This window comes from Canis lupus, chromosome 13 (assembly GCF_048164855.1).
Source record: "Canis lupus baileyi chromosome 13, mCanLup2.hap1, whole genome shotgun sequence".
NCBI lineage: Eukaryota > Metazoa > Chordata > Mammalia > Carnivora > Canidae > Canis > Canis lupus.
In genome coordinates, this window is record NC_132850.1 from 23,196,341 (window position 1) to 23,208,793 (window position 12,453).

The 12,453-nt window shown below is 37.0% G+C and overlaps 1 protein-coding gene and 1 long non-coding RNA gene across 12 annotated transcripts in view; one reads left to right on the plus strand and one right to left on the minus strand.

The window, feature by feature from the left end:
• SYT1 (synaptotagmin 1) overlaps positions 1 to 12,453 on the plus strand; it is a 542,097-nt gene that overhangs the window by 442,664 nt on the left and 86,980 nt on the right. For all 5 annotated transcript variants that reach the window (XM_072772877.1, XM_072772875.1, XM_072772876.1 and 2 more), the window contains one exon: positions 2,923 to 3,040. In XM_072772877.1, coding sequence (XP_072628978.1) covers positions 2,923 to 3,040 — 118 coding nt within the window. The remainder of the gene's footprint in view (positions 1 to 2,922; positions 3,041 to 12,453) is intronic.
• LOC140602795 (uncharacterized) overlaps positions 1 to 12,453 on the minus strand; it is a 311,552-nt gene that overhangs the window by 203,179 nt on the left and 95,920 nt on the right. The gene's annotated exons all lie outside the window — the stretch shown is intronic.

The following is a 12,453-nucleotide window of genomic DNA, read 5'->3' on the forward strand; positions in this document are numbered from 1 at the left end:
CACATCCTTGCTCTGTTTGCTTCACGAGAATTTCAGGTTCCCACCTCATCCACAACATATGAAAAACACATCGCAATCATATTCGGAAATGTCCTAAACCCAATTAATCAAGAGTCAAACCAGCATGTGGTTGTCCAAATTCTGAAATTTTGTTTTATAATATCATTAAAGCTGTTTTTTAAAGAATTAGAAAAATGAAATATATATTTCTACCTTAGATCCTTACAACTCAAAAAATATAACTCATAGGACAAAGGTTCATATGAGCTGAATACTTTCTTTGCCTTTTTCTAGAGAATGAGTTTCTGTTTACCTGCTTGATGCCACAAAGAACACAAATTCCAGAATAGTGATTAGCTTTCAAATGGCTTATAGATACAGAAGTACTAAGATTTTCAAACGCTGCAAAGTAACTTCAATGGATTAGTATAAAAATACATGTTTATTTTAGCATACCAGGTACAATTTTATAGGCATGTGAAATTTTATACATTCAGGTTCCTAAATTAAGGAGTTAAGTGTAAATCTGAAAATGGTGCTGAGATGCCATTAATCATAGATTTAAACTGTGGGCTATAGAGAGAGGCCATTTAAAAGAGAACAGTCGTGTCTAAAATGCCTACCTAACTAGAATGGTTCGAGTAACCTGGTTCTGCAACAGAGTGAGTTTCCCAGGGAGGGTATTGTGGCAAAAAGATAGAATCCTGCAAAAAGAACCCTCCTCCTAGTGAGTGTTTTTGAATTGCAATTTTGTTCATTTAAATCTATAAGGTTCAGATGAATTTGTCCACACTTTGTATTAATTTGTGATATTTATTCCCATTCTGTATTTTCAAAGACCATGAAAAAGAATGCACTCTACTAGATTCTCCTCATGTGTAAATTCCTAGGGAGTAAGTAGGCACTTTGGGGGAATTTAGCCCATTAAGTAACTATTATCTACACTAATGGAAGGGAGAGAGGACCTAGATAAATCAAACCAGGGATAGTTTTCATAATTCCATTTACTTTTTGAAATGCATGGTAAAGTGGTAATTCAGCCAAGGACCAGTTTCAAGGAGTTTGCAGTCATGTGGGAAAATTCAGACGTGTGCACAATAAAACAAAAACAGGAGTCTTCAGTGACATAATAGATATATGGGTAAAGTGCTGGGAGGACTCAAAGAATCAAAGAACTGGGGTTATAAACACACATGGTGATATTTTCAATAAAGCATTACTTAGGCAGAAAATCTATCCCTCTCCCTGACCCTCTCCCCACCCCCAACCACACACAGAATGGTAACTTCTCAGCTATAGAAAAATCAGAACAGAGCGGATACCCTTTCCTCTTTTTTTTTTTTTTTTAAAGATTTATTTCTTTGAGAGAGCAAGAACATCACACAGCACACAGGGCAGGGGAGAGACAGAAGAGGAGGGGGAGAGGGAGTGCCAAGGGGACTCCCCGCTGAGTGTGGAGCCCTGCTTGGGCTCCACCTCATGACCCTGAGATCACAACCTGAGCCTGTAATCCAGAGTCAGATACTTAACCCACCACACCACCCAGGTGCCCCATACCCTTTCCTTTTTTACAGATGGATATAATGAATACCCAGTAAAAGAAATTATATTTCCTTAAATTGTTAGATTATATCTAGGTGATTATTTCCACACTGGGGACACGGGCTGATTTAACATATACATGAGGTTATTAGATATAGTTCTAATAAGAACGTAACATGAGAAGGCCTTCTGCACCTTATTCTTATGTTGAGCCTATCTGCAGAAGTCTGACATAACCATCATCTTTGGAATCAGAATTCACTTTTTTATGGGGGGTAGGGGGAGCACATTCTAAGAAATAAACATTAGTTTGCCATATACCTAATTCCTTGTATCAGAAAGCAATCTAGATACCTTCAGCCTCCCGCCCACTCTCATGCTTATAAATGTGAATTCAAGAATTCTCATGTTGAACAATATCATGGTTCTTAATTTATTAAGTAAGACATTTATGGCATAAGAACCCATATTTCTTTCTGGAAAAAAGTCAAAGTTCTCTATATCATTTTTTTAAACCCTGAATGAAATGTTCAGAAATGCCAGAGATATAGGATTGTGAATGTTTCTTGGATCAGGATGACCATGAAACAACAGGAGGGGCTAGGAGATGCACTGTATTACTGTTTATTTCAATTTTCCAACATGCTGCTTAGATTTGTACAAATATTAGAATAAGGGGGAAAAGTTGGATCTCACTTGAAATGAGTAAGACTGAAAAACTTTTACTTGCTGCCTTTTGGCTACTAGGAATTTGGAATTTCTCATTAACAATTCAGTCCAGGGGCACCCGCCTGGCTCAGTCGGCAGAGCGTGAGACTCCTGATCTCAGGGTTGCGAGTTCAAGCCCCATGTTGGGTGTAATGTTTACTTAAAAATAAATGGAAGAGCTAAATCTTGAAAAAAATTCAGTCTAACACATATACCAATCCTTTCTCCAAAAATCTAAATATAAATTATTAGATATAATCCTATCTGAAATGTAAAACGACAAAAATTTAGGTAGGTTGATTCTACTAAAGGAGTGTTAGGCTCTTTTCAAAACTATTTAATAAAGTCATGAAATTTTGCCAAGAGCATTGCAGTGCTATTCAGAGTAGAGTTTCTAAAAAAGTCATCTCAGTCTCATTTCCTGAACTGTTGAATTATGGATATATTTTGATGAATGATAAAGTATAGATGAGCTATTTAAAACTGGAATGGGTTACAATCACTCTTCATACCGCAGTGAATGAAAGACCACTGGGTAAATGCCAATGAACCTAAGAGTTTTCACACTCTAATTGTCCTAATCCTCCTCCTGAGGAATTTGCCATGAATGTGTACAAACGATATTTACCTTTGTTCAAAAAGTTACTTATGGTCTCTTACTGGTTTTCACAGCAAGAGAAATTGGGCGATATTTGCTTCTCCCTTCGCTATGTCCCAACTGCTGGCAAGCTGACTGTTGTCATTCTGGAGGCAAAGAACCTGAAGAAGATGGACGTGGGTGGCTTATCTGGTAAGACTGATGTGTACTGGGCTTTTCTAAATGTTGTTTCATCATGGATATCAAATGCATAGCACACATGCTGCGACTCCCCACTCCTTATTGAGCACAGCTCCCTTCCCATGGAGAACTAGAAGTGGTCTCAGAACCCATCCCAACACAGTGCTCCAGAAGCCACTCTCAATTTATTGGAATTGGCATAAAAGATGAAATTTATTTTCCCATTTCACAGCCAGAGTATCAATAATTAGTTCTACAGCATTGAAAGCTGGACTTTTTTTTTCTTCTCCTGTAAAAGGCAATGCCTATGATCATTGGGTTTTTTTTGTGAGGTGTTTTGTTTTTTTAACCAAAATTTACCCATGACAGGAAAATGGTATTTTAACTAAGACTTATTTATTAGGATTGTGATAGTCTAACATAGTTTTTAGTAATACTGTTTTATTAAAGATGCAGCATTTAAAATATAAGTAAACAAAATCTATTTGAGGATGGATCCCCAAAGTAACACATTTATTTCTACAGTTTATGTTGGAGATGGAGGAGACTTTTAGATTTAAAGTTCTATATAATCTAAACTTGTTTTTTTTTTTTCTAAAGTGTTCTCTTGCTCAAAAGCTAAGTCAACTGAAGGATTTCCCCAGCTGAATAGGAATTTTTAAAAATTTTCTCTTCTGTATAATTATATTTTAATTATATAGTAAATTATTAAAGCATAAGAAGTTTTCCTTATATGCCACAAGGTCATCATAAATAGACTACAGTTGTCATTGTTTGTGGCTGTAAATTAGAACCAATATTACTGGTTATTCAGTGCTTTCTCTAATAAAAATATTGCAAACTTCAAAAGGTCATCCTAATGCAGCATGGGTCATTTTATATTCTAGAGCATAACAGCTCAAAAGTGTTAAAGCTGAGTTTCCACTTACTGAACTACTAATTTGTCAACCAAATTCTGGTATTGAAGTTTATTTCTCTTTATAAATAAGTTGCCTGGGAAAGCTACACTAATTCATGTCACAAAGACCCCATTTAAAAACCTACTGCTTTAAATAAATAAATAAATAAATAAATAAATAAATAAATAAATAAATAAAAATAAAAATAAATAAAAAAATAAAAACCTACTGCTTTCACTGCTTAAAGAATAACAGAGCAAATTTAAAGCAATGAGCAGTTTCCTCTAGAAATGTAAGGGAAAAAATTTAATGTGCCTAAGATGCAAAATATATGCAGATATAAATGTATATGTGTATACACATACACCTTTTTTGATTCTGTCCACTAACAAGGCCTAGAAACAAAGACTGATCCAAGGGCAACCAGCATCTCTAGCACCAGATATGGCTTGAAAATATGCTTTCTCACTGAAAGAACCTGGTACTTATTGGAGAAATAGCAGGAAGTATACAGGCCTAGAACAGCTCATCTAACCAGAAAGCAGGGAAGCTACCAAAGAATACAAGGGTCATGTCAAAAGACTTGGAAGCCACCCCAAAGGTACTTTCACTGGCCAAAGCTGTGATCATTTGAGTGTCAGTAATCTAATAAATGTAGGGTATTCAAATCTAAAACAAAAAAGCATTTACTGTCCGGAGAAAGTCTCAACTTTAAGAACAGTTCACTCCCAGATACTACTTAGTACCTGAGGTACGACTTCAGACAACTCTGACCTCTCTTTCCTTTGGTTCAATGGCCAAATCCCATTCTACATGGTGTCTTCGTATCCTGCCTCTTGCGCTCCTTTCCCAGCTCCCACACCAACCACCACCTCATCGCCTGCGTCCAATACCCCTAATCTTCCTTCCAATTCATCGTATTCCCTTAACAGAGTTCCAGAGGCAGCTTAACCATGAAGCCAATGAAACATCAGGGGCCCTCATTTGTTTTGTCTTCTTCCAAGGTCCTAGAAATGAGTTCCCATGATCCCTGGTATTTCAGTCACAATTTGTCAGTCACAGTCTGAGTCTCTGACTTCACAGCCATCATTCATCTCTTCTTGTTTATCAGCAACTGGGTGGCTACAGGCATTTCTGAGATTTCGTTATGGAAATCTGGGTCTAGCGGAATATATGTAATGTAGCTTGTAATCACTTCCACATGTAGGCAGGTTATTGGGGGTGGGGTTACAGGGGGAGGAAAGGCTGCGGGAGGACTCCTACCACCCACTCTGCTAACACTGTGACATGAAAGGGGCAAGGCCAAAGGTCATATCTAATTTAGTATTCATCATTTCCTATGGATTTTTTCCTTCTTTATGTTCCTTTTATTTTCAAATGTCAAACTACATTTGCTAAAATGGCTAGTTATTTGAATCAAAGTGGCTGTTTTGCCAGGGTCTAAGATTATATTAGATTTGGGATCTGTACACCCTGCATCTACCCCTACACTGCAATTACCTGGAATGATTTTAAGGATATTTCAAAACTCCCAATCTCAAGGGATCCATTTGCCTGTGAAATTAAGTCAATCATTCAGGTCTACCTATCATAGATCCCTCCAGACTATCTCCCACTATATTTTTATATTTTAATCAAATTAGCACATAGTTCTTCAGACTGTATAATTTGCTGCCTCCATTATTTGCTTAAATAATTTCCTTCACCTGGAACTCTTCCTTCAAACAATGCCTAAATACTATCCATTTTTAGGCCAAGCTGACGTCTTATATTCTCCATTTGTTGAACAAATAGTGTCTCCCTACTTTGTGTTAGGCATTGTTCTTGGAATTAGATTTATATCAGTGGACAAAACGACTTAAAACCTTACCCTTGTGTAGCTTACATTTTAATTTGGGGAGACGGGGAACCAATAAATTAGCATCTAGCATGCCAGGAGATGAGTGCTATGGAAAAAGCAGAGCTTTTTGAAGTCTTTTCTGATCCATCCTGATAGAATACATCTTTCCCTTTTTTAAATGCCAACAGCAGTTTGTTTACACCCTTCAAACATCACCCTTCTCTCTCACTAGACTCTGCTCTGTATTTATATCTCTCACAATGCCCTCAGTGACTGGTAGCACTGAACATAGCTGCTGAATGAATAATGAATTATTTACAAAGGAGCTATGGCCTGGAAAAACAAGTCTTGCATTTCAAATCTGTCTAACCTACTTACCGTTAAAATAACTTTAAGCACTTGGATGGTCTATCTCAAAGTAATTTGACCTATGTCCGAGGAGACCAAAATTATATAATGAGATCATCCCAGGTAATTCAAATGTTTAACAACAGTTGCCAGAAATGGCTAGTTACTTAGAACCAAAGTGGGCTGTTTTACTAGGGTTTGATTCCCACTCTACCACTACTGGCAATTTGACATTGAGCAAGTTATTTAGACTTCTGAGCTGTAGTTGCATTATGTATAAAGTGGGAGTAATAGGATTTTTTTTTATAAAGGTGCTGTGAGAAACAATGTACAGAAGTTGGCACACCTAAGTGCCCACTAAATATTCTTGTAATTATTTCTATTAGTGACTTTATGAAATCGTTGGCTAAATATGCAAAATATGAAAGCAACCAATGAACAGTTTAATCAATTACTTGACTAGGATAAAAGAAAAGTTTAATAGGATTGGCTGGTCAATTAAGGCAAAATGAGATTAGCAGTCCTATGTTTTACACAGATCAAACAGTGAATTAAGACAGGGTAATGAACTAAACAAGAAATATTGGGGAAAAAAAGAAAAATGTTAAATAATTTTTCTTACTACTCTACTGCAGGGTTTCTTTTCTACTATGTAAATTTAAAATGCATTGCATAAAGATTTTGCTTCTATCATCTACCCAAATAGTAAATCATGCAAATTCCAACCCTTCTTATAGGACAAACCTGACTGGTCCATTCGCATGTCTACAGTAGACCTTTGCACTTCCATGCTTAATATTCCAATTCTCAAGTATTTGTGAGCAACAGCTAGAGTTTCTGAAGCTAGCTATTTGTATTAAAATCTTGAATCCTGCAGATTTCAAGACTGTCCTTCAGGAGTAAATTGGTAGAGTAGAAAACAAGTCAGGTTTTTTTTTTTTTTTTAAGATTTTATTTATTTATTCATGAGAGACACAGAGAGAGAGGCAGTGACATAGACAGGGGGAGAAGCAGGCTCCATGCAGGGAGCCCGATGTGGGACTCGATCCCAGGTCCCCAGGATCACACCCTGGGCTGAGGGCAGATGCTCAACCACTGAGCCACCCAGACTGCCCACAAGTCAGGTTTTTTGCCCCATACTTGGAGGAAAGGAAAAAGAAAAATCAAGCCTTCTGCCTAGTAACGACTTCCCAGTATCTTCACAGCCTCTTATACATACATCTGTGTGCTTAGAGTAAATTTCTCTTCAAATAAATGTTGTATTTTTTGTGAAAACTGGGGAAGACTATGAACACTGTATTAGTCCAGTTAGGCTGCTATAACAATTTCATAAGCCGAGTGTCTTCAATGGAAACTTATTTCTTATAGTCCAAGATCAAGGCACCAGCAGGTTCAGTGTTAGGTGAGAAACTGCTTCCTGGTTTATAGGTGGCTATCTTATTTTTGGGTCTTCACATGGCAGAAGAAGGCAGCTTTCTGGGAACTCTTTTATAAGGGCACTAATCCTATTCATGAAGGCTTCACCTTCATAACAAAATCACTCCCCAAAGGTCCCACCTCCAAACACCATCACATCGGGGATTTGGTGTCAACATGGGAATTTTCGGGGGATGTTAGCATTCAGTCTGCAGCATAGAAGTCTAAGAGATCTAAGGCATTAGAATAGTTGAAGATTCTCAAAGGTGTGAGGTTGTAGGTCTTCTATTTTTGAGCTATGTATTTTTTAAGATTCAAATCTACACCTGTGCAGACTCTCAAGTTACCCTCATGGAGTAAATACCTTGCTCCTAACTGAGCCTCTTGTTTCTGTTGATGTTACAACAATTACTTTTCTCACTTTTTGTTTTTGTTCGTTTTCTGTGTATGCATGTGAGTGTGCATGTGTGTGTGTTTGGAGGGGGATTGTCATACCAGAAATTTAAAGATTTGTAAATACGGCTTAAATGAGAAAGTTCAAGACTAAGTTCATTTGGGCTTTCTATCACAAATCAAAAATTTTTTGGTATTCTAAGGATATAGCTGTTTGGAGAAGACCAAAATTCTGAATCAGCAAAATGGAAGGGAATAGAGGCTTTTAAATTTCAATTACATTGAAACTTCTCAAAAAAAATTTATTTTTCAGATTTAGGTTAACACTTATGTAATTATAACACTGTTATAGAACACTTTCTAGCATAGAAATCTTTTCCTAATTTGTTTTTTACATGTGGTTTTCATGATAGACCTCTGAGGTACTTTCTGAACGTAATATTCTCAGAAAATTGGAGCTTAGAGGCATGAGATAATGTACATAGATCGTCTTGCTCCATGTCTGACACATAGGAGCTGTTCAATACTGGCAATTGCTTTTGACTTCACTGACCTTCAAAGTCAGCAGCTTGTAGATGGTATACCTGGGACCAAAGCCCAGATTCTTATTCCCAATGCAGAATGTCTCAAAGACCATTCCATTTCCCTCTTTCCCTGCAGCTGACTCATAGTCCTCTTGAAAATTTTCTGAGTGGTTTGTACAGCCAGAAACCATGGCAAATAGACAAGAGTTAAGAAGTCTGTCAATCCTGCCTCTTTGATATGGGCTGTATTTGCCTAAATTGTAAAGAAAACAACAAAAGCACATTGAGCATGTCAATAAAAAGGTGTTGGAAAAATACAGATGCAGAACTAAAGTCTCATAAACACCTATTCCAACAGTCTCCTGAAAGTCAAGGAGCAAGAGAGGTGGCTATGAGATGGCATCAGGTCAGAAACATCCTAAGGGATGGCTGGAGGAAATGTAGTTGAAAGCGCTCATCATCTTTCTCCCTTTTACTTTCCACCCCAAGCCCCACCCCTAGTTTCCTTCTGGTCACCCCCAGTCCTGTCTTATCACTATGGAATTTACACTGTGTGAAGCAAAGGGTCAGGGCTGTAGGAGAGATTCCCCCTAAAGCATCTATGTCCCCCCAAGGGAAAAGGCAATAATAATTCATAAATGGCCACAATACTCAACGGAGATAAGGAAGAAAGGGGACTTGTGGTGGTAGAGGAGTCACCATCCCCATGTAGCAGACTGCTAGGATGTGGTTGAGGCAACTAAGACCTAAGCCAGTAAGATTTACCCTGCCTACCCCACCCAGCCCTCCATACGTTCATACATACACACTGTTAAGATACAATTTTTAAATAGGTATGTCTTCTCATTTCTAGTGTTCTAGAAATAGAGTTTGAAATCACCCAGGAAAAAGCAACTCACCCAACCTCAGGGAACCACTTGATTCCACATAGAAACCAGGAATGAACAGAGGTAGGTCATTCTTTCAGGCATAGGTAGGTAGGTAGGTAGAGTATCACATTACATGAAGAGATGATATCCTACCTACATAAGAATCACCCCATTGTAAATGTTAACATTTAGGATTTCAGGGACTACCTCAGACCAAGCTATAACTGAATATAAAGGGGGTGGGAACCTGGAAATTGTGTTTTTAAAGTCCTCCATGTTATTCTCATGCACCTTAAATTTGAAAATAACACTTTATTGAAAGCATATAGAGTATTAGCGGAAGCCAGGCAGGAAATCATACTGCAGTATATAAATGTATCAAATCAACATGTAGTATACCTTAAACTTATAAATGTTATAGGTCAACTCTATCACAAGAAAAAAACTTTAGAAGAAAACTCTTAAGTAGAGGCTTAAATGTTACATAACTTTAGCTGAGGTCCAGGCCAGCCAAAGTCCAAGTTAGAATTTTTTTCCTGGTCAGTGAGGTAAAATAGATACTTTGCCTTATATAATGGAATTTCCTTAAATAAGAAGTTCTATTTATTTTATCAGCCCAGTATCCTCTTTCTTGAGAAATACCTTGTCCACATGTCTAAATTATTGTCTTCTTCAGTCTGTTCTACTGAAAGACAAAAGCAGTAGATTGTTCCTTTATACATTCATGACCGCCACCCTTATCTGTCCTTTCCATCCATGCTGAAAGCATGACAAAGATAAACCACTCTGAACTCAAGTGATTTGAGCTAAAAGACACTAGGCTGGGACCTGAGCCAACAAATATAAAGTAGCAAAAACTTATTTGAGCCAATTAGATAGGGATATACAAATTAATTGGCCATGATATCAGGGTCAAGCAATATATGCAAATAAACTAGCATCTTGAGCTAACAGGACAGGAATATGCATAATAAGTTGGCTGTGATGTCAAAAGTTTCACCCTAACTTTAGGCTTGAATGTTACAATATAAAATTCCATGACACTTCAAAATGCTTAGTTATAATATTGATAAAATAATCTGAATCCCTAATATGTGAACAAATTGATCTAAGAAAAAAGAATTACATATCTTTAAACTGGACCATTACAGAAATTGAGTTATTACAAAGGGTTATATCAAAGCTTAATGCAAGTTGAGACCCAAACACAGTTCCAAAAAATGGACAGAAATGCTATGTCTGAAGAATTAACAGTGGTTTTGATAAAAGGAGAAGAGCAGATGTAGAGTGTGGGCTAGATTTGAAATCCAGAAATGAGAGATAGGCTGAAACATATTAGTATAGAACAGTTAACACAAAAATGCCTAAGTCAGTCCTTTAGCCAGCAGGTACATCTCCAATCATTTAACAAACATCATTTGAATACCCACTCTCTACCAGGCATTGTGCCCATCCTTGGGTACACAAGTAAAAATAACAGCAGACATTTACATCGCACAATGTGAGCCACTGTTCCAAACACTTTATATATGTTAACTGATTTAATCCCCATTACAATGCTAGGAGGTAAATATTATTTTTAATGTTACTTTATTAATGGAACTGAAGAGGTAAATAACTTTCCCAAGGTTACAGAATTAATTTTGGCAGAGTTAGGATGTCAACCCAAGCAGTCTTCAGACTCCATGAATAAAACATGACTTCTAAGTCCTTATCCTTTCTCACCAGGTTCAACCTGGAGAACAGATGGCTGACTACATGCTACACTTTGAGCATAGTCAAAAATTCTACTCAATTCCATAATTCCTTGAAATCCAAACTAAAATTCCATCATGGAAGCCACTAATATAAATTAGTTGGTTGACTTTTTAACTAGTTTTTAGTTACTTGGACAGCAAAGACAGGATCAATGAGTACCTAAGAATGGTCAACAAATATTAACAGATTTCTGGGCTAGAAGGACCATCTCTATTTCCTTCTTGTATACAGATTGGTATGTTATTTTAGTAATTGAGTCTTTGCACACTAAAGAAGATGAGATACAAAACAGTGTAGTTTCAACTACATCACTGGTAGAGGTGTAAAGATGTTACACATTATGGAAGAAAATCCAAGTCTATGGGATTTGAGTGCCTATTAGGTAGTAGAGAAAGACTAAAAAATTTTACCTATGGCTCAATTTTATCAAGGGTTGATTCTGGAAGACACTGTGTAATATTGCTGGGAGAATGGGGCAATATGATTTTATAATACAAAATCTTATTACCCCTTTGTCAAGTGCTACGGAGTTCTATAAGTCAAAAATCAAATTTAAGTAACTTTGATGAAATTAGAATTGCAATTGACAGCTTACTAGGAAGATAGAGCTCAGCTGAAAAATCAACAGATGGAAAAGTAGAAATAGTCAGTTCCAAAGAGGTTTGTACTAAGACATTTTTACCAGTCACCTTGAAACTCTCAATTTTGAAGGTAACAGAAATGCTTCCAGTCATTGAAATCTAAGATCAGAGGATAAATAAAAAGATCTTGCTAGGCTGAGTAAGCCAAAGTATGTTAGATGAGCTTCAGTATTGGCAAGCTTAGAAAAAATACAGTGAAAAGAAAGGGGAAAAAATCAAATTAGTAGAAAATAATAGGGTCAATAATAAAACAAGAAAAAAGTTACATAGAACCATCCACTGAAGACATTCACCTAGTACACAGCTACAACCAAACAGGCTTGGCGTTGTCATGGAATTATTATAAATACAAGAGGGGAAAAAATGCCCGTTGTCACAGACTAAAGTTCACCCATGTGTGGAATACATGTAGTTATGGCTGCCCACCTTAGGAAAAATATGGATGGTGTTAGATGACCAATTGACAGGGGAAGTTGTTAAAACAGAGGGATGAAGGGGCTATATGTGAGGACAGGCTTAAAAGACTGGGACTTTGTAGTCTGGGAAAGGAAAGCTGAGCAGACATATGATTAAAGTCTGAAAATCATGACAGGTAGAGCTAGGGTAATACCTACCTGTTTTCACATCCCACAATACTAGAATTAGCAAGGGACCTTGATGTTTGAAAGAGAACACATAAAAGGCGGGCCATTCAGAATGATCTCAAAGGCAGCTTTCTACTCAAAAATTCTTTGTCA